Source organism: Sceloporus undulatus, chromosome 6 (genome assembly GCF_019175285.1).
Source record: "Sceloporus undulatus isolate JIND9_A2432 ecotype Alabama chromosome 6, SceUnd_v1.1, whole genome shotgun sequence".
NCBI classification, from domain to species: Eukaryota; Metazoa; Chordata; class Lepidosauria; order Squamata; family Phrynosomatidae; genus Sceloporus; species Sceloporus undulatus.
The window spans coordinates 97597807-97625765 of NC_056527.1; the positions used below are offsets into that span (position 1 = coordinate 97597807).

The following is a 27959-nucleotide window of genomic DNA, read 5'->3' on the forward strand; positions in this document are numbered from 1 at the left end:
AGCTCCCTAAGCCTTTCCTCATAGGGCATGATTTCCAGACCCTTCACCATTTTAGTCACTCTCCTTTGGACACGCTCCAGTTTCTCAATGTCCTTTTTGAATTGTGGTTCCCAGATCTGGACACAATATTCCAGGTGGGGCCTGACCAGAGCAGAATAGAGTGGGACTATTATTTCCCTTGATCTAGACACTATGTTTCTATTGATGCAGCCTTGTCAGATAATGTGGGATTGTTTGTACACTAAAATATTGAGTCTGAGCAAACAGGTAGTAATGCTTGGGTGATTAGATACTTCAAAATTAATATTTAAAATTGAATAGGAAATATGCTGAATGTGGGGACTGACAGTGTGAGGAAGAAAGGGATATATTAGGCCTGAATAACTGATTAATAATGTGGAGATTGGATGAATGATGGGAAGAGACTAGAAGATGTGGTGGAAGAAAATACAGTGGGCCCTTAGTATCCATGGGAGTTTGGTTCCAGGATCCCCTGTGGATACCAAAATCCATGAATGCTCAAGTCCCATGGCACAGTGAAATGGTGTCCATTATATAAAATAGCAAAATCAAGTTTGGGATTTATATCTTTTTGAAATATTTTCAACCCATGGATGTTTGAATCTGTAGATAAATAATCCATAGAGATGGTGTGTTCTATTCACAATGGATATGGAGCTGTATTAATCTGTGGATTGTATTGTATTCAGATGGATTCAGAGAAGTGGAAGTGAAAAGCATCTGGTGGAAATAAGGGCCTTACACCATGGGTTTTATCTTAATAGATAAGATTATCTCTTCCTCTGTAACTATCAGAAGCTGTAGATTGTAAGCCCCTGGTGTATACATTTGCACGGCTAACTGGTTCCTCCAATCATGTTTTGTTCAGATTGTATTTTTATTCATTGATTAAAAATAAAATGACTATGAACCAGAATCCTGTTGGTGAGATATGTAGCACCACGCATGTGGAGTGACTTTTTGGGACAAAGTGGAATGGATGTTTCCAACCGATAGTGGTGGAAGCGGAGTCCTGCATACAGAACCATTACAGATTGCAGTAGTGATCCATGCTAGATTAGTGTATCAGTGCACAACTGCACTGTGTATTGCACACAGTGCATTGAGGTGCTGGCTATGCACATTCACAATTTCTTATACTTTGCACGATAGTGATATCCAGCATAGGGGCTGTGTAGTGCTAGCATGACATAACTCTGTTGGTGGATATTAACACTACACTGAGATGATGAAAGAGCTTGGTGAAGATAATATTGTTGTTTGAATGGGTTTTTAGAACCATTCTGAAGTATCAGTGACACAGAAATGTAAAATTTGTATTTAGAAAAATCAAACCAAGAATATTTGTAAGTAGAACATCTGCAACAAATCTTATAACTGGATGAGTTGTGCTCATGGGTTTTGCCTGATGGGATTAGGACTGTGTTTCTTCCCATTTAGATACAGTTTGTGTGGGTTCTGCTCCCATATTTAATTAATACAGTATTGTCTTGCTTTTGCTCATGGATTTTCCTTATCACATTTATGCTGATTTTGTATACTTTTGCTTGTTACTTTAAAAGCACCTTTCCTCAAATGGCGCTGTAGGCTATATTTCAGAGGAAAGAACTGGCAAAGCCACCTCTGTTTATTCCATGCCTCTGAAAATCTCATGAAATTCACGGGGTCGTCATAAGTGGAGATATGACTTGAAGGCACATACTGTACTGTTGTGGATGTCTTTTCCTTTTCTAGTGCTTATATAGCATCTGTTTTGGCTTTGTATTTATTGAGTTTCTGAGTTGTACATTTTATTGTTCAGTGCTGGTGCACACTCCGAACAAAGGCACATTTCAGTCTGCATGTTACCAAGTGTTTGCTAGCTATGTTATGCCTACCTTATCAGGCAGAACAAATAATGGTTTTAAAATTAATAAATTCAATTACAATTATTTTATTTTTGCATTTGAATCCAACCATTTTAGTATTACTTCAGGCAGATTTTGTTAAATGTTTCCAAAGCTCCAACTAGGAATGAATGCAAAAGTGCTTGAATCAAATGTTTGTTTGTTTGTTGTTGTTGTTAAGATTATATTTTTGTCCTTTACAGGGCTTGACTCAGTTGTTCTGTTTGTTGCAGCAGATTCATTGTCTTTTAAAAAAATGGTTTTGATATTCAACAACTACATATTTCAAGGGAAATATTCTACCAAATCCTGAATTCTGTGACTGACTTAACTTGGTAAAAATGCTGTAGATTTTTAAATCTATTATCAAGATTTCCCATGTATGTTTTTTTTTTTAATGTTAATAGCTGTAGAGGAGAGGAGACTGAATTGGATCAGGCCACAACACTGGAAACTCTAATTCTCTTCTCCTAATTAAAAATATTGTCTAAAACTATTTGCAACTCATGCTTTAAAGCATACAGATCCTTCCTTCATGAAGGCACTGTACAGGCGAAACAAACTGAAGGATGCACATATTTGCAGAAATGTTAAGAACAATTAATTAAACCACCTTGAGTGCCATTGTTCCATTCCAGTCCCACCCTCCTTCCACAGTTACTTTTAATATGGGGTGGTGGTGGTGGTGGTGGACATGTGCAAGGTCCTTATGGCCGATCTTCCACATTACATCTAGTGACACCCCCCTCCCCCCAAAAATCCCCTCCAAGTGAATCCCAGGGCACATTTACATTATTGTTTTGTGCTTCTTTTCTTTTTTTGCCTTTTACAACAATTTTTTTTCAGTAAGAGAAAGAGAAAAGGAATGTCAAATATTTGCAAGTGTAGTTTCTCCTATTTCAGTGACGTAGTGCAGTGAGAAGCACCTCTTGACAGTAATTTTCCCTTTGGTGCAACTGTGCTGGATCGCTCTTTGCATGTGCCTCTTCTTGCCACATGCATCTGGCTGAGAGCTATTTTGTATTGCTACATGTCCTGCAATGCATCATTCTATTTGTATACATGTGTACATCAGTTAATGTGTTGTATACTGAGGGTGTGTATGTATATGCCCTGACAAGTATGTCACCCTGTATCTGGAGGGTTTTGATTCTCTGCACATTGATCTAGGGCACCTTCTCTTGTATTTCTTGTATATATTTGCAGAAGGATTTTCAGTCTTTGAGCACTCTCTGTTTTTTGAACATATTAATCCTGCTGGTCTAGCACTGCCAAGAGACAGTGTGAGGCAGGTATCTTAGGCAGCAGGTTTTGAAATCCATCAATGGGTAACAAATTGTGATTATTTAATTTATAGCAGATACTTTTTTTGTCTTCTAGGCAGAATAATCCCTTTGTTCAGCTTTCTTTATTCTTTCAAATACATGCTGATGTAAAAATCATGTCCAGATTAACACTGTGGTTGAGTTAGGGGGAAAAGTGGGAGTTACAGAAGAATCTAGATGAAAATGATAAAACCACAAGGCTGATGTGTGTATTACACATTGTTATGTTCTGGAATCCTAGGCTGAAAACTTTGGCCAGAGGCGAAAACAAATAAGCATGTTAAACTGGCCACAAGTATGAACACATCAAGGAGACAAGCTGCTATGAAAAAATAAAGTGCTATTTTAATTAAATTTCTCAGATATACTCAATTTGAAGAAAGGCCATTTTAAAATTGCTACTACGTACTGTCATTTAAATGCTTTTTGAATTCATCATATTTGTTACTTGGGAGGTTAAGTATTGTGCTCTATATCTTTCGCTTTCTCACTAAAATGTTGTGCAATATATATTGATAAATCAGCTAGTGTTTGTATATCATGAAGCCAGTTTCTTGGGATAGGACCATGCCCTGGGCTTGCATTCTCTCTTGTCCCTCTCCCCTATTACAGAAGATTGGAAGTGTTTGCATTCTTTTTTATTAACTGGAGTTTATTGTTACAACTGACACATACATTGTGGTTAGTCTTATCTATGGTTTACTGAAACAAGCCATCTTCACACACATAATAGTTAAAATTAACTATGTTAGATTTAGATTAAATGAAGGGCTGTGTTTAATGGTTAATCAAAGTTTCTAAACTACTTCTTGTGGCTACATCAAAGATACATAGGAGAAGGAGAGACTGTATGAGCCTTAGGATCATCTCGTCATGACAAGGTTTAACATGGCACCTAAGTGCCTCGGTTAGGCATTATGACAATGTGTTTTCTTTTCTCCCTGTTTACTAATGCTAAGTGTGCCAATGTGATTATGGGGTGAAACAGATGGGCCAAATAAAGCAGTTTCCACCCACTTGAAAGGTGGGGCATTTAGATGATGCACACCTCCAAAGCAGGCAGAAACTGGATTGAAGCCATACCTCTGGGGCTAAAAACTGGAGCAAAAAGAAGTCCTGATAGTCCAGCTGAAGACAGAAAAGGTGCACCTTCGACCCTGTGTATAAATGGCCCAAGAGTGGTTTTGAAGGAGCAATCCATCCTAACTATAACCCTAAAGCTGCATATAATCATACCAGTGCAAGTGTGCATTAAAAAAAGACGGAGCCGGTGTATTTAAGTGGTCGGGGCAACAATGCAAAAAAACAGCACCAGCTTTACCATGAAGAAGAATTCAAAAATATAGCAGTGTTAGTCTATAGAATCAGTATGTAGAGAGATCTTGTATCACCTTTGAGACTAACTGAAAGAAAGAAGTTGACACCATGAGCTTTTGTAGACCTCAGTCTACTTCCTCAGATGCATTTGGAACCAAATGCATCTGAGGAAGTAGATTTAAGTCTATGGAGATTATCACACTCAGATGGGACATGGTTGGGATCGCTCTTCTGTCCTGATCCCATCCATGGGGAGGATCGCGTGAAGGCGTTTCAGATTGTACACACTGATCCTGTCATTATCCTGTCATTGAAGTGGAATTGCATTAATGCAAACTCCGGTTAATGCAAAATGACGGGCAGTGCCACTTCAATGACAGGACAATGTCATTTGGAAGGCTTTTGCGCGATCACTGTCATTTGCGGTTTCTGGACAGGACATATGAAGGTCCTTCCTACAATTGCGCAGGAAGGACGGGACAGAGATGGAACAATGATGTCCCATTCTCTGTGTGATAATCTCCTATGAAAGCTCATGCTGCCAACTTCTTTCAGTTAGTCTCAAAGGTGCTACAAGATCTATCTAGATATTGATTCTACAGACTAACGCGGCTATATCTTTTAATCATTTCACACAATCTTATTGAGCTGTTGAATGTATATATTTCGGAACAGCACAGATAGATTACAATTAATACCCACCAGAATAGATAGGATAGGGGTCTGGAGAGCTTTTTGTTTCTTCACTTTAAAAATATAGGTGGTTGCCTGTTGTTGGTGGTGGTCATGGTCTTAAATAATTTCTGATTTATGGCAACCCTATCATGGGGTTTTCTTGGCAAGATTTGTGCAGAGAAGGTTTGTCATTGCCTTCCCCTGACGCTGAGAACATGCGACTTGCCCAAGGTCCAGTAGTGTCACTAGGGGGTGCGGACAGCACCAGGTGACACCTTTAGGGGGTTGACACCACTGGTTTTCAACACATACCTTTTGGCAGGAATGGGCTGTGGCATTATCTGCTTCCATTTAAAATGCTTTAAGAGGTGGTGGGAGTGGGGTGAAGCTCAGTGGGAGGAGATAGGAGTGGCCCCAGAATTTTTTAAAATTAAGACTTCAAATTTCAAATGTCAAAATGTGAAATTTTAATTTTTTAAAAAAATTGTCATTTAATTTTTAAAAATTCTTTTTACATTTTCTTTAAAAATATCACATTTTAACCAAATCTTCACTATGTATATGTAAATACATTTAGGTTGTGCATATGATACTGTTATTCGAAGGTATAATTTTCATTTTGCGAATTGTTTATATCACAACTATTAGCATTACAATCCGTGGATAAACAATCCATGGATAAGGAGGGCTGACTGCATCTGATGTGAGAGACCAACATTTCTTTTCACTAGAGCCTTTTCACCGTTCCCTGTTAGAGAGTGTAACTTGGCCAGTGAGTTTCATAGCCAAGCTGGGAGTTGACTCCTGGTCTCCAGAGTCTCTGGAGTTTATCACACGGGAGGAATTTCTCTTAATTTCGAATGAAAAGAAAGTGGGGACAGAACGCATTCGCGTGAATTTGCTAGTTCAGCGAATTTACGTGAATTTGAATTGCGTTCAAACTGACTTCCCATTGCCCGAAAATAGCTTGCCATTGCCCGAAATTGCGTGTGATCACTTCTCATGCAATAACATGAAACCCCATGATTGCGTTCGGAATGACTTCCCATTGCCCGAAATTGCGTGTGGTAGTCTATCATGCAATAACGTTAAACCCCAATGATTGTGTTCAGATTGCCATTGGATTATATTTCCAGTTTCCCTTGTCTGATAATGTCCATTGTCCAACACTCAAATCACTGCACCACACCAGCTTACTTGCCTGTTATCAGCTTGAATTTAGGGCAGTTTAACCAGAGAGTGGTTTATTGGTAAAGTACATGTTGTGTACAGAGGAGGTCCAATTCTTGGCATGTCCAAGTGGGGCTGGGAAAGGTGGACTCCAGCCTGAAATCCTGGAGAGCTTCTCACCACTCCATGTAGTACTAAGCTAAATGCCACCGTGGTTTGATTTGGTGTGAGGCAGCTTCCAATTTGTTTCCATTTGATTAGCTCCTAGTGACAATAATCATTACTTTTCCACTGTTACATTCAATATTGAGGATATTGTTGTTGTATTCCTTCAACTCATTTCTGACTTATGGCAACCCTGTTTTTTTAAATCACTGTTGCTGCTGCTGCTTTGCAAAATGTGCAAGAGAGAATTTTGCCTTTGCCTTCCTTCAGGCTGAGAGAGTGTGGCTTGCCCAAGGTCATCCAGAGGGTTTCCAGGGTCGAGCAAGGATTCAAACCCTGGTGTCCAGAGTTGCAATCCAACACTCGAACCACTACACCACACTGGCTGTTTATTTTACTGTCCTCTCTTCATCCCAGGGGGCATAACATTGCCTCAGTAGGGAAGAGAAGGGTCTGAGCAGACATTCAATATACAGTCAGCCCTCATATCCATGGATTTTTTTATCCACAGATTCAAGCATCCATGTTTTGAAAACATCTTAAAAATGTATACATTCCAAAACAGTAAACTTTGATTTTGCCATTTAAACAAGGGACATCATCTTACTGTGCCATTATATTTAATAGGACTTGAACACCCACGGATTTTGGTATCCACAGGGGACCTGGAACCAAACCCCAGCAGATACCAAGAACCCACTATACATTTACAATAACTTTTTGCAAGGGTCACCATTTTATCCCTGCATCGGTATTAACCTTAGGAAAAAGATCATTTTATCACCATGTCTGCATCTGCTACAGTCCAAATACAAATCAGGCCCCTCGAGTGCCTGCTGTTAATTAAGAAAGGAAAATCAGATATAATTCTAAGTAGTACGTTTAGTTTCCCATCCATTTTCGTACTCAGGCAATGATCCTTGATATGAACATGAACCACAACTTGACAAAGTCCCTTTTTTGAGCTGTAGTTCCCAGACTTACTCTGGTTGGGGGAATCAGGGAGTTATAGATCAAAAAGGGAACTTTTCCAAGCTGTGAAACAGAGGCATTCCAACTACTAAAAATTGTCTCCTTTTCCATGTGTCCAGTTCCAAACAGTATCTGGAGGTGTAAGAACAGTTATACTGCCATTATCCTCCCTCACAGTTTTTTCCTGTTTCAGTCTAATCTGACTGAACTGGTTTTGCAACCTACTGTGGACCAGCTTTCCCCAATCTAGAGTTCTCGTTTTAGACTATACTTTCCATCATTCTTGGCCTTTGGGGTACACTGAAATAGCACCAGGGAATTTCTACAAATCTAATGATTGCTGCTCTTGTTCCCAAGTCTTCTCTTGTTTCTTGTCCCTGTTCTTATCAAAGAGGTACTACGCTGACTGTTTAAGGGATCTGCTTGAAACCTTTGAGTTATGCATGTGCATCCTTGAAAACCCATAAAGCCAAAATAGTAAGTAAAGCAAGTACAGTGTGTACCATGTAGTTTTAGAATTTCATGATGATGATTTAAAACCGAATCTTTAACAGAGCATGAAAAAGTTATTTTATTAGACTGCAGCCATTCTGACTGTGGAATTTGGGAAGTTGTAGATCCTTTCCCCAGATTTTCTTATCCCTGAGAGGCCTTGACATGAAAAGGTGTTTTTTCAAGGGTCTATATAAGAAGGTGGGAGAGCCAATGTGGCACAGTCGTCTGAGTGGTGGACTGTGGCTCTGGAAACCAGGGTTGAATCCCTGCTGAGTCATGTAAACCCACTGGGTGACCTTGGACAAGTCACACTCTCTCAGCCTCAGAGGATGGCAATGGCAAAACCCCTCTGAAGAAATTTGCCAAGAAAACCCCATGATTCCGAAGAAAGCACCAGAATGTTAGAAACCTTAGGGTTTCCATAAGTCAGAAATGACTTGAAGGCACACCATAATAAGTAAATAGAGACATGCAGCAAGAAAAGGCCTGAAGCAGTTATCAAGATAGCCATGAAACATATGCTGATCTCTTGTGTTCATGATCAGTGAGTGAACACTTCATTTATCCATCCTTGTGCAGCTTCAGTCTGTCTGCCTGCTCTTTCATATTTATCCACTTGCGCATGTTTTATTCATACACAAATATTACAAACCTCTGCTTGTATATCCTTTTCTCTCCATCCCATTTTCTACCACATGAGCTCTGATTTTCAATCTCTCCGCTTCTTTAGGGAGATTTTAGAGAGACTTTGTAGCATCTTTGAGACTACATTTGAGGAATAGACTTTAGTCTACAAAAGCTCATGCTGGCCAACTCTTTCTTTCAGTTAACCTCAAAGGTGCTACAAAATCTCCTACACTCTGATTCTAAGATAACACAGCTATATCTTGTGCATGTTTAGGGGTTATCTAGATGAAATTGGGTTGAATCTTTGGCCCTTATCAGACGAGTGTGGAACTGGGGGTCTTCTGCACTGGGCGGTTCGAATTCACGTTATTTCGCACAATACCATCATACCAGCATTCGAATGCCCAATCCACACTCACGGGAAGGCGAGCTGCGGAACTGAATGCGTACTGGCTCCTCTTTTTGGAGCGGTTGGCCAGTGCGCTGATAAGGGGATTGGCAATATCCTGGATTGGGGCTCTGTTGATCTCAGTGCGAATGGTTCTGGTGGTGACACCCAGTCCTGAATCCATCGCAAGACCCCCAGATTCCAATGTTTACTTCCGGTGGGTATTTCCTCTTGCCGGTTCCAGGGAAGCGGGGGGGGGCGGTTCCAGCGGCCTCCTCCTCCTCCCGGCTTGAGAGGCATCCCTGGCTGCATCCCAACAGGGAAGAGCGCGGGGGCCGTGGAATCGCGTTTCCAGCAGCCTCCCCTCCTCCTCCCGGCTTGGGAGCAGCCTAGGCTCATCCCAGGCAGGAGAGCGCGGGGGCCGCTGGAATCGCGGTTCCAGCAGCCTCCTCCTCCTCCTCCCGGCTTGGGAGCCAGCTAGGCTGCATCCCAGGCAGGGAAGAGGCGCGGGCCGCTGGAATCGCGGTTCCAGCAGCCTCCTCCTCCCCTCCCGGCTGGGAGCCAGCCTAGGCTGCCTCTCAAGCCGGGAGGAGGAGGAGGAGGCCGTTGGAACGGCGGCGATCGCCGCGATTCATGCGCATGGTTTATATTCCAGAGGCGGATGGAGCCAGCTTGCACTTGCTTTTCTGCAGAGGGAGAAGCTACAATGTTGCAAAAACAATGTTACGTTTTTACCAATTTTTTTGAGCAAAATGCTAATGATTTGTCTTTCTGAGCAGTACAGCAAGGGAAGCAAAGGAAAGCTAATGGTTGTTTTTAAAAGCATTAAAAAAAAACATGGCAATCCCATCCTCTGCTGGGACAGGGGCAGATCTGACCCAAAAGCCCACAGGTTTATTAAAAAAAGAGCATGAGAGAGAGAGAGGCATCTCTCTCCTGCTTCAGCGCGGAACCCCTGTGCCTGGCTCTTTAAAAAGGGAGGACATTTCCCCTGATGCCCCTTTTACTTAGATGGCCATCCAGCCTCTTTGACAGCCCTGGAACTGCTCTCCCCCCCCCCCCCCCCCAGAATACATACTCACACACCACAGACACACATAGACCGGGCATTGCTAATTTGTTGCAAGGGAAGGTGATGTAACATTAAAACCAAGCAGGAATGTAGAGAGGAAACAGTAACGGGCACGTTGTATCGCGATTGTTAATGTGCATGAGCTGGCTCCCAGCTGTTTACCGGCTGTCATGACGGGACCTCCCCTTTCACCCCGGAAGCGTTTAAGGTCGCAACCCATGCAGGGCACCACTGAGCATGTGCGAGGGGCGGCGATACGAATCGGCCAATCCTCATGTTGAGCACCGGTGTGACAAACATTCTGCACTGAATGCACTTCGCGCGAATGCAGATTGGCCAATTTGAATCCTTGCCAATGCGGAGGGACTCCCAGGTATGATGGTATTGTGCGAAATAACGTGAATCGAACGCCCCAGTGCAGAAGACCCCCAGTTCCACACATCGTCTGATAAGGGCTTTTGTTGTTCACAGCATTTCAGATGCATCTGATTAAGGTTTATTGGGGGAGAGCTGCCAAAAACACACTTAACCCAGGATAATCGATGTTGGGTTTTTCCCCCTGCGTTTTCTAAAAGATTCATATTCTTGACTGTGTGAATAACCAATGTGAACAGACCCAGGATAAACCAGGGTAAACCTTGAATGCTTTGAACATGCTTCAAAAACATACACATCATTGACTCCATCTTTATTTGAGTGCTAGCACGTGTGAGCAACAGAACTTGCAGAGATGCACATAGATGCGGTTCCGTAGTGTGAACAACAAACCCGAAATGTGTGAGTAAGATTACCGGATAGTCGTGCTAAAAAGAACATGTGTGAAGATAGCAAATAGGGGCTGGCCAGAGAAAATGAAGAAAAGATCTGGAAAATGCCATTGAGCACTAAGAATAGTGGGGTACTTCAGCTGGTATGACAAAGGCAAGAAGGTTGCACTTTGAAGGCCTGTCAAAAGAACTGTTAATCCGCAATCAGTGGTTTGCGTGGGTGAAAGACCAAGCAGTCTCCTTGTTTGCGACCCACATCCACCCACCAATCTCCAGCTGCAGCCACTGTTTCAAGGACGACGCAGCAAGCGGCCTTGACATGTCAAGAGAACAGCAGGTCCCTGCGGTGGAGTTTTCTCTGGCTAGAGAGTATGCATAGCTATAGACACACACCAACATAAGGGGTAGGCCCTCCCTACTGAAGTAGCCCCCCACCTCATCCCAAGCTGCCACGCAGAATATGCACAAGAAGGGGGCAGGGAAAGAGAGAAATGTAGCATAGCTCCAAATTCTAGTTCAAATGTAGCCTTGACCCCCCCCCCGATTGAATCCTTTAAAGCCATCATAACATGTGTGTGCTTATAGAATCATGAGTTGAAAGAGACACCAAGTGCCAGCAGTTGAGCCCCATTCTGCCATGCAGGAAGACACAATCAAACACTTCGACAGATGCCATCCAGCCTCTGTTTAAAAACCTCCAAAGAAGGAAGGAGACTCCAACACACTCCAAGGAAGCATGTACCACTGTTGAACAGGTCTTATTGTCAAGAAGTTCTTCCTAAGTTGAGGTGGAGATCCTTCTTTCCTGTAGTTTGAATTCATTGTCTCGGTCCTATTCTGTGGAGCATCAGGAAACAAGCATGCTCCATCCTCAATATGAACTCCCTTCAAATAATTAAACAAGGCTATCATATCATCTCTTATTCTTTTCTCCAGGCTGAACATACCCAGTTCCCTACGTCTCTCCTCAAAGGCAGGTTTCCAGACCTTTCATCATTTGATTGCCCTCTCTGGACAGCTCCAGCTTGGTCCAAAACACACTGCAGAAATAATCCAGTTTGACCATGTTTTAATGGCCCTGGCTCCCTGGGAATTGTAATTATTGTGGCACCAGAGTCTCTGACAAAGAAGGCTAAAAGTCACAAAAAACTACAGTTCACAGTATTTCCCTAACATTTGAGCCAGGGCAGTTAAAGCAGTCTCAAACTAGATTATTTCTGCAGTGTTTTGGACTCCGTCAACAACCTTTTTGAATTGTGATGCCCAGAATGGGACACAGTATTCCAGGTGAGTCCAGACCAAAGCATAATAGAGTGGTACTATTAGTTCCCTTGATCTAGACACTATACGTCTATGATGAAACCTAGAAACACATTGGCTTTTATAGCTGCCTCATCCACTGTTGACTCATGTTCATGTGTTTGTTTATATATGTGTTGTTTCTCTCTACTTTCTTGAATGGTGATAAGATGGAAAGATAATGTGCTTCTTTTATAGAAACTTAGGAAGCTGGTTTAAACTAAGCCATTGGTGTATCTAGTTCAGATAGGAGATACACACCTTCCAACTCTCCATAATTTTGTAGGACAGCCTTAGTAATTCTCTGTCATCCTACTTTTCCAGCTGCTTTTAAAATGTCCCAGCTTCTTTCTCCTCCTCCCACTTTCCTCTTCAACTTATTTCTGTTGCTTGTACACGTGTTCAAAGAGCAAATTACTTTGCACCAACCAGAGGAGAGCACGAGGCAGAATCTTGCCTTTCCCAATAGGCTTAGGCAACAGCAAATTGCTGCAACCCACGTAGCTTGTGTGCTTCCTCATTAATAATGGCCATCTTGACCACAGTTTGCTTGCCAGGCCATTTAAACCCACTGGGTACATAGGCAAGTCCCACTTTTCAGCTCAGAGGAAGACAATGCCAAACCCCTCTGAACAAACCTTGCCAAGAAAACCCCATGATAGGTTCACCTTAGGATGCCATAAGTTGGAAACCACTTCAGGGCATGCACATGCACATACTACTTTCCCAGCACTATTTAGAGTCCAAACCTGAAAACTTATTTGGGGGAGGGAAAATTACAAAAGTAATGTTTCCAGGGTCTCCCTGGAGAAGGCTGGGATTGAACCTGGAATATTTTGCATGCAAAAGGAAGCAGTGCTCTACCACTTTCAGTCCTGGAGGCTAGGCGGTGTTTGTTTGCTTTGCAAAATATTTGAAATGGTCATTACATCTGTACTGCGTGGAGAAAAAGGATGTTTGGTAGTTCTGTTAACATGAGACCTTGAGCATCACCAGCCAGCCCACCCTTCCACTCCAAACTCCACCCAGAACTGAAGTACAGTACAGGTATGTCACAGTTAATAGAGTTGATACTTCCTGTGCATTACTTCTGTAACAAACAAAACAAAACGTTGGCACCAGAGGCAGAAATAGTATGGAACAATAGGGAAAATTCTTACAACAAAAAAGAAGAAGACAGTAGTTAAAAATGTTTGGCAGATTTTTAATTTAAAACTAACATGTGAAAGGAAAACAACCATGTCAGGTAGCATAAAGTAAAGAAAAACATTTTGAACTTTCTAGAGACCACTTGAAATGCATCCAAGGATGACTTGGTAATTGGTAAAACAGGCTTACCTTCTCTTCTTTCTCTTGTTTTGCTGTTCATGTATACTTGGCAGAGGTATCATGAAGGCAGAGCAGACCACACCAGATGACACCCAAGGAGGGATGACAGCACTGCTCCCTAAAATCTGCCTTTGGGCAGAAATGGGCTGTGTGGTGTTCACCTATGTCCCTTTAGAATGCTGGAGCTCTGCAGAAGAGATGGTGTGAATGGGTTAAGGCTCAAGGGAGGAGAAAAGAGAGGTCTCAATTCTGCAGCTCAGTTCTTTGCTCCAATAACTAATTTAAATCCTCAGTACTCTACTTCCAGTGTTCAGCATAACAGTTTATATTTCTGTGAGCAGGACAAAACAGATTTGAAGACAGTTCGTTGTTTGTATATTTATAAGTAATGTCAGATCCTGTTTTTCTCCAGTTGTGGTATACATGGCTCCCACATCCCCTATAACAACCCTGTGAAGTAGGTCAGGCTGAGAGAAGATAAATGACCCAATGTCAGTCACTGAGTAATTATCACAGGAGGTTAGTAAAGCACATTTACAGTAGGATAATAGTGTCTTTGGCAGGTACTTATAACATGATTTGATGATTTAATTGACAGTTCGTCCCTCCAGGGTGATATGTACCCCCAAAGACACTATATCCACTGAAACTGCACTTTACGAACCTTTTGGTGATAAATTCCTCAGTTTTATTGCTGAATGGGAACTGGAACTTGTTCCAGTCTACGCAACAGTAATCTCAACATCACCCTAACTCTCAACTCTGTAGTCAAATACCTGAACGCTTGTGTAGACTTGAAAAAGCAAAAGACCAAATGTAGCTGCTTCTTCTGATGTGGCCCATTATGTTGTTATCATTAAACTTGAACCTTGTACAGTTGAATCCAGGTCTTTTGCTCTTGGAGAACGGTTTGCTTTCAGCGTCATTTTCTTTCTGTAAAATGCATAATAGAGACTATGAAGATTATTAGATGGGGGATATCCCATCCTTGTCCTGTCCTTATAGCGCAATTGCAAAAAGATTTTCATATGACATTGTGTTTTCCCATCAATGTCCTATCATTAAACTGTGATTGATCATGATCATGCAAAAGACTTTCACATGATGTTGCACTTATCCTGTCATTGTCTCATCATTGAAGTAGAATTGTCCCATCCTTGTCCTTCATTTTGTATGAACGGAAGAATGCATTAATACAATTTTACTTCACTGACAGTTTAATGACAGGATGAGTGAATGTCTTTCGTGCGATCTCTATCATGGACAGGATAAAGATGGGATTTGCTCCCATCCCCCGTCTGATAATCTCCTATGACAATGCTCATGATTACTTGCATTGGGTCTTTCGTCCAAAGATTTCAAGGCAGCATGCATAGCTCCCATACCATCCTCACTGTATTCTCCCAACAGTTCTATAGACCAGGAGTGGGGAAGCTTTGGCCTCCAGATGACTGGCCTACAAATTACATAAATCCTTAACATTGGTCTGGCTGGGTAGGGTGGCTGGGAGATGTGTGCCAAAACCTTTGGAAGTCCAAAGATTCTCCACCCCTGGGTTAGACTGAAAGTCAACAGTGGGACTTTTGTGGTCAATCATCAAGTGTAACCTCATGTTTCATGTGTTATTAGACTTCAGCTCCCATCTGAAATGCACACTGGTTCTGAGTCTCATGGGTCCCAATGTGGTTACTGAGGGAACTGTAATTGTTCTGTCTGTGGTGATCACTAGGGAGATGAGCTGGGCTCTTTACTTGGTTCTCTAGACCTCCCACCTGAAAGCTTTTTTTCAGCACTGATAATCTATTGAATAATTGTTTCTTTCTTTATGTGTCTTTCAGGTTTATCTGGAGCAGGGCGTGTGCCCTGCACCTCACAGCCCTTCAGGTGGGGGGCATCCATCCGCTTCCCTTCTCCCTGCCCCTCTGGTCTTCAGTTCCATTCCATGGGGGTGGATGGCATGTATGAGAAGAGCAGAATGCTGAACATACAGAACAGTACATGGGGCGGTCGCCAAGAGTGGTATCAAGACAGTTTGGTGGCAGGACCACCCAACCCTGGTATGCAATGGGAGATTGAAATGCACTCATGTATGCAGGCATGCATTCCCTTATGTTGGCTTTTTCTGCTGTCCCATAACCTTTTAGAATAGAGATAGGTAATATGTTTCAAATGTTGAGGGTTTCATGTGGTCAGTTTTAATGAGGGTTGGCTACACATTATGTTCAAATGTATACAAATGCCCCGTTTCTGTGTTGTGCCTTTTAAAGAAACTGAGCTTTGGGAGAAGTGACTATAAAGTGAAAAAGAGTATGTGCATGTCTTAGCTTTCCCTCCACTCCAAACTGGCCCCTTCCCAACTTATTTTTTCCTAAGCAGCATCCATGGGCAGCTGCTGGCTCCCAATGATTTGATCTGCCCCACTGGTAACACCTGAATTGAGTCCCAAGCCATCTGGGGCTAGCTGCGATATAAATTTTCTAATATAAAAGGTTTTTTAAAAAGTAAAATAAAATAAAATACTTTCTCTAATGTAATATTACCCAAGCCTCTTGGGGAAATATAAATACGGCCCAGAACCCTTCAGGATGCAGGGCTCAGACCTGGAGCTTTCCCACTTTACATCTTCAAATGCATTGCCCTGTTAGTCTGGAAAATCAGTGGGCAGCACCTTTGATACTAATCCATTTCGATATTTTTTGTGGGTTTTCCATTCTGAGTTTGTGGCTGAAGAATGGGTATAAATGCTCTAAATAAATAAAATAGATAAAAATTACTCAAAGATAGAAGAGCTTTTGTAGACTTGAGCTTGTTTCCTCAGACACATCTAAGGGAGTAGGCTCAGATCTATGAAAGTTCATGCTATCAACTTCTGCTTTTCAGTTACTTTCAAAAGTGCTGCAAGATCCCTTTGTATATTTTACATCTTGGGCCAAATATCAGTGCTTGGGGTTAGCCTTGTTTTTCACCCTCCCCAGCTCTTTCTTTCCCTAAAGCACTTACCTAGAGGAAGACTGGGCATTTTCCTGATACCATCTCTCATTATTTATTTTATATTTATGCATTTATTAGATTTATTTCCCATCAGCCTTCCATTTATCTCAAGGGAGCTTATATGGTTTTCCCTACCTCTCCCATTTTATCCTCACACCAGCCCTGTGAAGTACATCAGGCTGATAGTGGCTGACTGAAAATATTAACTGTATGCTGTATGACGAGGACATCCTTTGGTTTGTCCTGAAAAAGAACAAGCAAATGGGCCAAATATGCTCTAATATATGTACCTATGCACCAGTTACATTGGGATTCAGACTCTTTAGCCCTTTGGCTGTTGTTGTAGTTAGAAAAAATCCTAGAAGACACAAAATACAATGATTAATAGCCTCAGTACACTAAAGGTTCCAGATCCTGTCTGATCTTGGAAGCTAAGCAGAGTCAGTCCTGATTAGTACTTGGCTGAGACACCCCCCAGTGAATACCAGGTACAATTTCAGAAGAAGGAATTGGAAAAACCACCTTGCCTAAGAAAAACATATAAAATTCATGGGCTCACCATAAGTTGATAAGTGACTTGAAGGCACATGGGTAGTGGATTATAAGAGCTGTCTAAGGGCCTTATCACACAAGGGGTTTTGCAGCTCAGATCCGGAGTCACTGCAGGTCCAGCCATGCGTATTCACGTTATAACATGATGTATTATCAGATGTGATTGCTTTCTATGGGGGGGTCGTTCCGAGGCAGATCCACAGTCAATTCGGAGTGACTCCTTATTTTTGTGAATTCAGTAACAAGCGAATTCACAAAAATTGTTTCCAAGCTCACTTCGATTTTATTTCAAATTGGTCTGGTGTGGAAGATCACCCCAATCTCACCCCCAGTGGCCCCCTGCGACCTGTCCCATCATCCTCTACCTCCTCCTCCTCCCCGATATCGCCCCCTCTGTCCCATCATCCCCTGCTTGCTCCTTCTCCCCGATCTCGCACCCTCTGGCATCCTGTCACCTGTCCCATCATCCCCTGCCTCCTCCTTCTCCCCGATCTTGCCCCTTCTGGTACCTGTCCCATCATCCCCTACCTCCTCCTTCTCCCTGATCTCGCCCCCTCTGGCACCTGTCCCATCATCCCCTGCTTCCTCCTTCTCCCCAATCTCTCCTCCTCTAGCATCCTGCCACCTGTTCCATCATCCCCTGCCTCCTCCTCCCCGATCTCGCCCCCTCTGGCACCCTGCCACCTGTCCCATCATCCCCTGCCTACTCCTTCTACTCCTGCCCCTGCCCACATCCACCATGGAAGTGTAATGTTAATATATAACATGAAAAAGGCAAGCAAGTCTATTAATATTATTTTCTGTATGTAACACCCCAAATAGCCTGGATTGGAAAGCATCAGAAGATAGGTGTTTGGAAGATATGTTCAGCATACTTTTATATTTATGTATTCATTTAGCTTGCACTGTTATTATAGCCAGTCATATGATTCTATATGCTTAATTTACCTTAGGATATCACTGGTTAGAGGGTTGTTTTTTTCTCCCTCTCATATAACTCTGGAATTTGGGGATACACAGAGAAGTAATTCTTCACACCATGCAGAATTAACTGCATGACAGATTCATGGAGGTCAGCTACCAGCTAATGGTAATAGCAGGTTTGTTGTTGTGGGATTCTGGGAGTTTAGTCCAAAAAAGTAGTATTTCTAAGCTTTGGAACAACTGCTCATTTAATTTTCATTAAAAAGGAGACAGATTTGTGGAGGAGGAGTCTTCATGGTGGTTAAATGGACCCTTCATGTTCAAGGTAGTATGCTACTGAATTCTGAATGCTGGAGAAGGTGAATGATAGTTCTGAGGTAGTATGCATATCCCCATCAATTGTTGGGGTGTCTGACTCCCCTGGATCACTCTTTTTTTGGGGGATGGTTAATTAGTTCTCTTGGAAGCCTCCATGAGAGGCTTTTAAAATAATTATAAAAAAAGTTTTAAATATCTTACAGCCCCTTCTGAGTTTAACATTTTTAAAAATCCCTATTTTTCAAAAATGGAAATGAAGATCTGGATGCATCTGGGTTCCTTTTTGTTTTCAGCATTTTTGGAAGCCCATGCAGTCTCCAGAAGTTCCTGGGGTAGAAAAGTGTTCCTCAGATGCCCACCCTGGCATAAGAGGGCCTTAACGACCTGCTCATAGGTTATCCAGTGGCATCTAAATAGCTGCTCTGGGGAGCATTGCAGTACATTAGGTGACTATTTGGTATACTCAAGCTGCACTTAACTTCTTAAAATTATTGCTCAATTCATAACACTAACCTAATGTATTCAATGTGATAACTGTCCAGTGGGTGTATCTTGTCTAAAGTTACAAATATTCTCATACTGTATATATCCTAAATGAGCATTGCACAGGTAGGAGCATGGCCCTTCAGCTTCCTCTCTGGCTCTTAAGAATACAGCTCACCCTCCATAGCCATAGATTCAACCAACCATGGTTTGAAAATATATTTAAAAAAAATACAAAAATCAAACCTTGATTTTGCCATTTTATATAAAGGACACTATTTTACTATGCCGTTGTATAGAGACTTGAGCATCCACATATTTTGGTATCTTTGGGGGTCCTGGAACCAAACATCAGTGGATACCAAGGGCCCACTGTACTTAGAATCTTATTTTTAACTTATTCATTCATTCAATTTATATCCTGCCTTTCTTCCAAGAATGTAATTCAGCTTTAAGTGCGACTGGATGACCCTTGTGGTCTCTTCCAACTCTATGATTCTGTGATTCTATGTTTCTCAACCACATGACTTGTAGAGAAGTGTACACGAAAGGGCACTGGACTCCTCATGTACCAAACCAAGTGTCTTCCACTTCTGTGGTTGCTTCTGTGATTTGCTGCTCTGCCGCATGACAAATCAGAAACATGTCTAATGGTTTTGAAAGAAAATAACCCATAATGGCACATTATTTTTAATGCTTGACCTTCTGACCAGCTGGGGATTATTTTGGCATCCATGCCTAGGTAGAAGCTGAGACATATGCCCCTAGTTACCCCGGCTAGGTAACCCATTTCTTTCTTCCTTAGATCCCTTGTCTTCTCCTGCTCTCCTGATATTCTGGGTTCCTTTGCCTGACGCACATCAGCTGAGACCGGCCTGGCTGATGTAGTGCAGTGGCATCTAGCAGGCTGTTCCTCCTTTTCTCTCTGTCTCCCCCTCCTTCTCCCCCATCTGTGCTGTTTTTAGATACTCTGCATGGTCTCCACTTCCCTTCTATCTTCAACCCGTCCCCCATCTGCACATACCCACCCTCCCTTCCATTTCCCTTCTGGGTTTATGCAAGTGTGTTTCCTCCCTTTGCATTTTGCAAAGATCTCTCAGCAAAAACAGAGCTGATGGGGATGTGGGGACAGAGAGGGGGTTGGGTAGCCAAGCAGGCAGGCAGACTTCTGGGTATGGGAAGGGAGGGTGGAGGAGTGATCCTGACAACACTACGTCTGGGCCAGGGCCAAGCAGAGACACTCTTCACCGAGGGGGCCTTTTTGGATCTCATGGCTTCAGGGGCTGCAAAGGATTCGGAGAAGGAGGGTGGGAGGGAGCTGGCAGTGTCACCTCGCATTAGGGCACTGCGGCTGATGTCGCGGCTTCGCGTCGCCTGCAGGGATCCGAGTGCTGGGCTTCGCAGAAGCAAAGAAAGGTCACTGTTCAGACCAGAGCTCCCCTGGGATAAAAGGTTAAACCCTTGTGGGTTTCCCCAAATCCCCAGTTGCCACCCACCAATGGCACCTTTCCTGGAGAGTGCCCCAGTCCCTGAACCCCTAGTAGCTAGTTTTCTTCTAGACCCTGGTCTGAACAAACCTCAAGGAGTTCCGCCTGTCTCAGAAATCTCAGATCTGCCTTCATATGCTGCTGCTACATTGTTAGAGCTTCTTTTTCACAGAGATACAAACTTTTTGTTAAAGCCTGGCCAAATCTCTTTTTTGATGACGGCTCCCAGAATCTTCCCTGACAACATGAGCTGAGCTAGCTGGAGATTGTTGGTGGTGTAGTCCCCCAAAATAGAAATAGTCTAAGCTCTGATCTTTATCAGCTCAAACCCCACTCCATAGATCCCATTGGCTTTCCCCCTTTTCCTGCTCTTGACCTGTGTAGGCCTCAGTGGGGGAAATTTAGGACAATTCCTCCTCCCAGACTGCACACAATGGTGGCCGTGGAAGTGAGATTCTACACCTTGAGTGTGCAGCGATGGATTAACAATTTCTTCACATTTGCTAATTAATCATTCATCCACTCTTTATAAACTATTAATAAATGGTTGTCACTATGAACAAACACCAGGCAATCAGCCAGGAGGAAGGAGAAAGCCTGAAAGCAAAGGGAGGCAGGGATTCGAGGACTGAAAGAGAAGGTATCAGGGATTTGGGGAAACAAAGGGGAGTAGACCTGAAGTAGGAAATGGAGGGTTAAGTTTAGATCAGAGTTGATGAGTATTGCCGTCACAAGGAACGGGGTAGTGCCCGTTGCAGGCCATTGTCCTTTGCCAGTATATCCTTCTTTCTGTGTGCCTTCAAGTCATTTCTGACTCATGGCAACCCTATCTCAGGGTTTTCTTGGCATAATTTGTTTCGAGGGGGTTTGCCATTGCCTTCCTCTGAAGCTGAGAGAGTGTGAGTTGCCCAAGGTCACACAGTGGCTTTCTATGGCCAAGCAAAGATCTGAACCCTGGTCTTTCAGTCCAACATTCAAACCACTACACTACACTGGCTCTTAAGTATATCCTATTAGATCTAATTAGAGTGGTCATAGTAATAATACCACACTAAGCACTATCAAATAGAACTACCACTTAAACAGAGTTTGGAAAAATTGTAATTTAGGATTCTACCTCTCAGAACTCTCCAGCCAACATGACCAATGACCATGCTGACATGAAGAAACTGGAAATTAGAGGTTAAAAGAACAACAACAACCCACTCCCCACGTTTGCATTTAAATGTCCTATAATACCCTATGCTATGTCAGGACTTTGTGGGAAATGGAAATGGAAGTTAGACACACAGTTGCTTGAAGTGTGTGTGTGTGGGGGATACTGAAGGTGGTACCCAAGTCAGGCAGCACTGATAGGCTCAACTGGAGTTGTGATGCCTTGGCATCTGCTCAGGATTATGTTTTGAGCTTGATTAGCTTGCATAATAGCACAGTTCATTTGGATTCGATATTTCCCCCTCAAAACTTACCTCCATTGAAGAGGGTGATGGGTGGAAAGTGGTGGAAAGATATATCAGGAGTAGAGGGGAAGCAGATCAATTTGAATGTAGGTAGTACAAAGAGGAGGCCACAAACACACTTTACCACCTCCATCCCAGCTAATCCCCACAAGAATAAGACTTTGTTCCTTGATCTATTGATTTATTATGCAGTTGGGAAGCTTTATCATGATGTTTTTGCATAACCTGGTTTCTGCACAAGGCCATCTAGGTGACCTGGCTTTGATTAGAGATGGGGTCTTCTCAGTCCAGAACATGAAAAGGCAGGGGAGTAAAATGGACATACAGTGGGCCCTTGGTATCTCAAGTCCCATAATATACAATCACATAGTAAAATGGTGTCCCTCATATAAAATATCAACATCAAGCTTTGATTTTAGGATTTTTAAAATCTTTTTGGAATATTTTCAAGCCATGAGTGGTTGAATCCCTGGATAAAGAATCCCTGGATATGGAGGGTCATCTCTGTAACATCCTGACTGAAGAATGCCTTCAGTGCATCTCCCATCCCTGATAAATTTTGCAACACTCCCACGTTGTTTGACTTGTATAAAGCTGTTTTTCACCAGCACTGAGGCTAAGTGATATCAAGCTAGATACTGAAAAAGAAATACATTTTAAAATTTATTGCAGTTAGTTACTTTTTATAGTTAATACAGTACAGAACCCGTAGAACCTTTGGTGAATATATTAAAGGTCTTACTTGCTTTATTTTGTGTTAGTTCACAGTGCGTTTAGCTTGTGCGTGCCTCCTTCAGCTCAGCACCCAAGGCAATTGCCTACCTTGCCAACCCCTAAGGTTGTTTCCCAATAATGGTTATAAAGCTGACGGTGTGTGTTTTTATTTCCATATGTTGTTCCATATACTAACCTGCAGATAGTTGCCAGCAACTAGAAAGTGGCCTGGATCCTGAACACCCACAAGGTGCAAGCAGCCAAGATCTAGATGAGTCCCAAATCCGTTTGCAGCTAAAACGCAAATTGCAAAGGAACCGGACATCTTTTACCCAGGAACAGATAGAAGCACTGGAGAAAGGTGAGAAGAGAACAATGTTGGCAAAGGGTAACAATACAGATATGTTCAGGATGTTACTGGCTGAAGTGCTATCTTTCTAGTTAGTAACTGAGGTGCAAGACACACTGCCCAAAAGCAGTGTGCCGGCACCAAAACTAGGATTCCAGAGTGCGTGGCAACCACACGCTCTGGAACCCTTGTCTGTATGGGCGTTGTCATCATGGCAACGTCCTCTCCACATGGGCGCCACCATGATGACGCTGCCACCATGCAGTGTCTGCACATTTCTGCATGTTGCGTACGTAATGAGTGCGCCAATGGCACACTCGTGATGTATACAATGCACACACACAAAAAAAAGAACCCAGAAGAACCAAGTTCTTTTTAATGCGGGGGGACACCATGTGGTTTGGTGGCTGCAGCGTCCTTCCATAGTTAAAACAGGCGAGTGCAGACCGCTGTTTCAAGGTAGTCTGTACTGCCTCTCAGGGCCTGAACAGACAGACCAAAATAAAGATGCTTCAGGCCACGTTGGAGGTATGCTGTTTAAATGACACATGTATCTTAAGAGGCCCAAAGCTGCACCGCAGCTGCGCTAAGGACTGGAGCATGGCTTTGCTGCAACTTCCAACCTCTTAGGACACATGCTTCATTGAAACAGCACATTTCCACAGTGGCCCAAGGCAGCTTTATTTTGGCCTGTCTGTTTGGGTGCTCAGAAAATATAATTTCTAGTGAATGGAAGGAATGTGTGTATACCTGTTTTCACAACACATATTTGTACACTGTCGCCACACATAGATATACACTAAGATGCTACTGTAGTTTAATTCAAATAATGCAGCTGTAGATTAATTCAAATAATGCAAACACACGCTATATCAGTTTTGCCAATTGCTTCTGGGAAAAGGTACACACAGGTAGCTGGCATCATGTCTTTTTGTCTCTTTGCAAATATATTATTGTTACAAACAGGTCAGCCCAGCCATTGGTCAGAGTGAGTTAGCTATCTCGGGCAACAAATTTGTGGTAATATAAAAAGGAGAGCAAATTGTTAGTTACTTACTTGATTATTATAGCATTTTTATTAATAGGGATTTGGAGATATATTTAAGAGTTTTTTTGGCTTGCCTGCCAAAATAACTTGATTGATTTGTGCATTGTGTGCCTCCTTTTGGATGAGTGAGGGCAATATTGATTTTGCTGGTCCACCTGAAGCAACTGCAAGCCCTGCACAAAGACCATAGTTATTTTAGCCAGTTGTAATCCAAACATTATTGTTGCTATTGTTGTGTCCCTTCAAGTCGTTTATAGGGACCCTAAGGCAAACCTATCACAGGGTTTTCTTGGCAAGTGTCTTCAGAAAGGGTTTACCACTGCCATCCTCTGAGGTTGAGAGTGTGTGGCTTGTCCAGGGTTTTGCCCACTTGCTAAGAGTGTGCGAGTTGCCCATTGGGTTTTATGACTGAGCAGGGCTTGAACCTTGTTCTCCAGAGCCACAGGCCAATGCTCAAATCACTACATCATGCTGGCTCTCCCTATCACCTTTTCTCTCTGAATTTCTTCTCAGATGAGTTACTTCAATGGTTATGAGGCTCTTGGGTAGGTTATGGCTGAATATCCAATTATTTAATCCATTTTACCTGCCCGGTTGGACTGGGTGTATATGTGTAATTCCTTTTTTATTTACAGTATTTTTGAAATGTATTGGCCATTATTTAAGGGAAGTCTTACCAAGGTGATACACAAAATTAATACAGTAAAACACTATAAAACACTGATAAAACAGTACTAAGAATAAAATATCAAAATTTTACCATGCTAGCACCATCTGAACAAGTGTACTGAATAAAGTAATTACTCATTTATAGGCCAAAGTAAAGATAAGTTTTTAGAGTTCACTTTAAAGCTTCTGTTAATGAGACCTGGCAGACATCAATTGGCACAGATTTCCTTTTGCCATATAGGAGACCTGTTTGAGTGTTACCCAGCACTGACAGCTACAAGGATGGAGATAAAAAAGAGAGCTCTTTGATGCATCTTAACGATACAGATGATTTGTCTAAACAGGAGTTGACTTTCAGGAACCAACATTATTTAATGCTGATTTTCGATCCTACCCATCCCTGGTGCTGTAGAGAAGGCAGAAGTCCTCCTTTCGATGCAACTTTTGTGGAATGACAGTGATGCTGGGATCATAGAACACCTCTGGGCACTAGATGTAGTATATGATGTATATCCTTTCTCTTGCATCCCCTTCTTTATAAAGGATATTATTTTAAGAAATGATCTGAACCTAGTTTTTAGGTCTGGGTACCCCTGCCTACCAGGAAGCTGGTTCCCTTTACAAGGCAGAGTAATTTAGCATGTCTTGAAAGGCACTTTATTCATGTTGGGATTTTAAAAATTTAAAAAAAAATTGGTGGAGACAGTACAAAATAGGCCATCTGGTGGATATAAGTGGCATTGTAGCCTAGATATGCATCTGCTTCCTTTGCCCTAAGCTGTGTCACCTATAAGTGATGAGATATATGTGGAAGGAGAGTTATCTGCAATGTTACTTGCTTCTAGTGTTTCCAGGAAACATGATCCCCAGATGCCAGATGGAGCCCTGGTGGTGCAGTGGTTAAATGCAGACACTCACTCACAAACCACAAGGTTGTGAGTTTAATATCAGCCAGAGGCTCCAGGTCAACTCAACCTGGCATCCTTCTGTAGATCGCTAAAATGAGTACCCAGCTTGTTGGGGGCAATTAGCTTACACTTTGTAAACCCCTTAGTACATCAGTAAGTTGTATAGAAATGTACTTGCAAAAAAAAGGAGCTTTGGGAGAACAGCAGTGGATGAAGTGGGCGGCACTGGCTACAGTGCCTACAGCATTTGTTGAAAGTAGATCCAAGGTGGCCATTTTGTGTCCTACTTTATGGAAGAGAGTCTTCTACTGAAGGGCTATCAGAGGCCAATCCTGTGTTTGAAGTTGTCCTCTGTTTAAAGAGTTGCTCAATTCAAATGTGTGGTTTTTTAAAAAAAAAAATCCATAAGAAGGGAAAACAGGGCCCTTGAAATTGCCCATCAGTTGAACAAGTGCACAAGTAATTTGGTCCTAGTCTCCCCAAGGAAACAGTAGGATGTACTGAATTCTATTTACATTACATTATTTATATTTAAATTTGTATCTATAAATATAAATTAGTACATGCACATTCAGTGCAAATTTATATCCTCTTTTGTTGGTGAGGAATGTCCTTCTTTTTGATCAGTTGTAAGGAGCTATAAAGAGCACATCTGACCATAGAGATGCAGTTATCTTGCCAGACCAGCAAATTGAAGGTGTATGCAATCTGGAGCATGTACTGTACTATCACTACCCTCCAGTAGAGGGAAAGATGGAGATGGCTCAATACAGCACTCCTTCAAATGTCAACCCTAGGGTTTGTATGAAATGTAAGGAAAATAAAGCTAGTGGATGATATTGCCAAGCAAACCAGGTCACCATAAATCAGAAATGACTTGAAGCCACACAACAGCAGCAACAACATGCTGGTCTATTACGCCAACTGGGACACTGTCCTCTACCCCAGGCTCAGGCTGCTGCAAGCCAACCCACTCTTACCTGCTTCCTTACTTATACCAGTTAGTTAAGTGAATCAACATTGGCTGTTAACATCCTTAATCTCTGTTTCTGTAGAACTCAGCAGGGAAGTCCTTTCCTTAAAAATTACAAAGAGGCTATTATCCAGTTCATTGGGATTTTAAATGTTAAGAAATTGCACAGCAATGTCAAAGGGAAAAAAAAAGAATTAGTTGGTTCTGCCTATTCTTGACTTTGATGTCACCTTCCATTGGCCACCCCACCCTCTCAGTCCCAAAGAGCACCGACTGATCCAATTTTGCAATTTTATTCAGATACTCTTTGTTGACATGATTGAGAAAATGAACATTTAACAAAGCAATTCCAGCAATACTAAACATTTAACAAAGCAATATGAAAGCAAGGCATCTTGATGCTGGGGTGTGAGAAAGTGAGAATGTTTTAATTTACCAAGAGCTATGAATGATGGAGAGAGAAGTGAATATCTCTCTGATTTTGACTCTTTAATGTTCCTCAGAGTTTGAGCGTACTCATTATCCTGATGTCTTTGCCCGAGAACGCTTGGCAGCAAAAATTGATCTCCCAGAGGCCCGGATCCAGGTAAGAGGAAGAGCGTCGCATGGCTTTTTAAAGTGAGAGGGATCAGGATGGGATATCTAGCATTGCCAGGTCACCCTTCCCTGTAATTGATGCTATTTCACTGTACCCACACAGGTCTGGTTCTCCAATCGCCGAGCCAAGTGGCGTCGGGAGGAGAAACTGCGGAATCAGAGGCGTCAAGCAGGGGGGACTGGGGGACACCTGACCATAAACAGCAGTTTTGGCACTGGAGGAAGCACTGTCTATCAGTCCCTCCCTCAGCCTACAGGGTCAGGTAAGGGCCTACAGGGTCAGGTTTCCATAGCCTGGAAAAATTATTTTTTTGGAACACAGCTTCCAGAGTCCTTTAACTCCATTTCTGCCTTAACCCTAACTTTTCCAAGTTCTGCATGCATCTTGTCTAGATCATTAATCTCATATTTGCATCTTCCTGAGAGTATCTCCCATTTAGAATAGTTCTGTGTCCTACAGGCTTCCTGTTTGATTGGCACTGCTACATCCATTTCACCATCCAAGGAGATTATTGGGGTGGGGGGAGCTGGGAGTAAAAGGCATACTCCTGGCAAAGTTGCGTGATTGTGCTGAAGATTTTCAGACACGTCGCACTTATCTAGGACTTAACCCATGAAGATCCATTAATGCTCTAGCAACAAACCATTCATGAGGAAGTCTTGGGACTTTGTCAGGAGTATGCCTTTTTCTTCCTCAATTTTCCTCATTTTATAATCTGTCCAGGGTTCATGGAGCTCAAGGTTGAAACAAGAGGATTTTTGATTGGCAAGAATGGTGATGCCAGTCCCACCTTGCACTGCCCTGTTCCCTGTGAGTTTAACTGCAATTTTGAAGTACTAGGAAGGAACATAAATTTTCCCAAATACATAACAAAATATTGTAGCAAAAATCTCTTTTTTGCAATGCAAAGTATTCTTGGATGGCTTGATTCTGAATTAACAATTAAAAACCATTTACTTGACAAAAGACCTAGATGT

At 42.4% G+C, this 27959-nt stretch overlaps 1 protein-coding gene across 9 annotated transcripts in view; it reads left to right on the forward strand.

Annotated features, from left to right (window-relative positions):
- LOC121932549 (paired box protein Pax-6-like) overlaps nt 1-27959 on the forward strand; it is a 58037-nt gene that overhangs the window by 22415 nt on the left and 7663 nt on the right. For 8 of the 9 annotated variants that reach the window (XM_042471228.1, XM_042471226.1, XM_042471225.1 and 5 more), the window contains 4 exons: nt 15347-15565; nt 22640-22798; nt 26888-26970; nt 27085-27244. In XM_042471228.1, the coding sequence (XP_042327162.1) occupies nt 15451-15565; nt 22640-22798; nt 26888-26970; nt 27085-27244 (517 nt within the window). In that variant the 5' untranslated portion in view covers nt 15347-15450. Of the gene's footprint in view, nt 1-1229; nt 1368-15346; nt 15566-22639; nt 22799-26887; nt 26971-27084; nt 27245-27959 lie in introns of those variants that run through there. The other variant, XM_042471229.1, reaches the window with a different exon arrangement.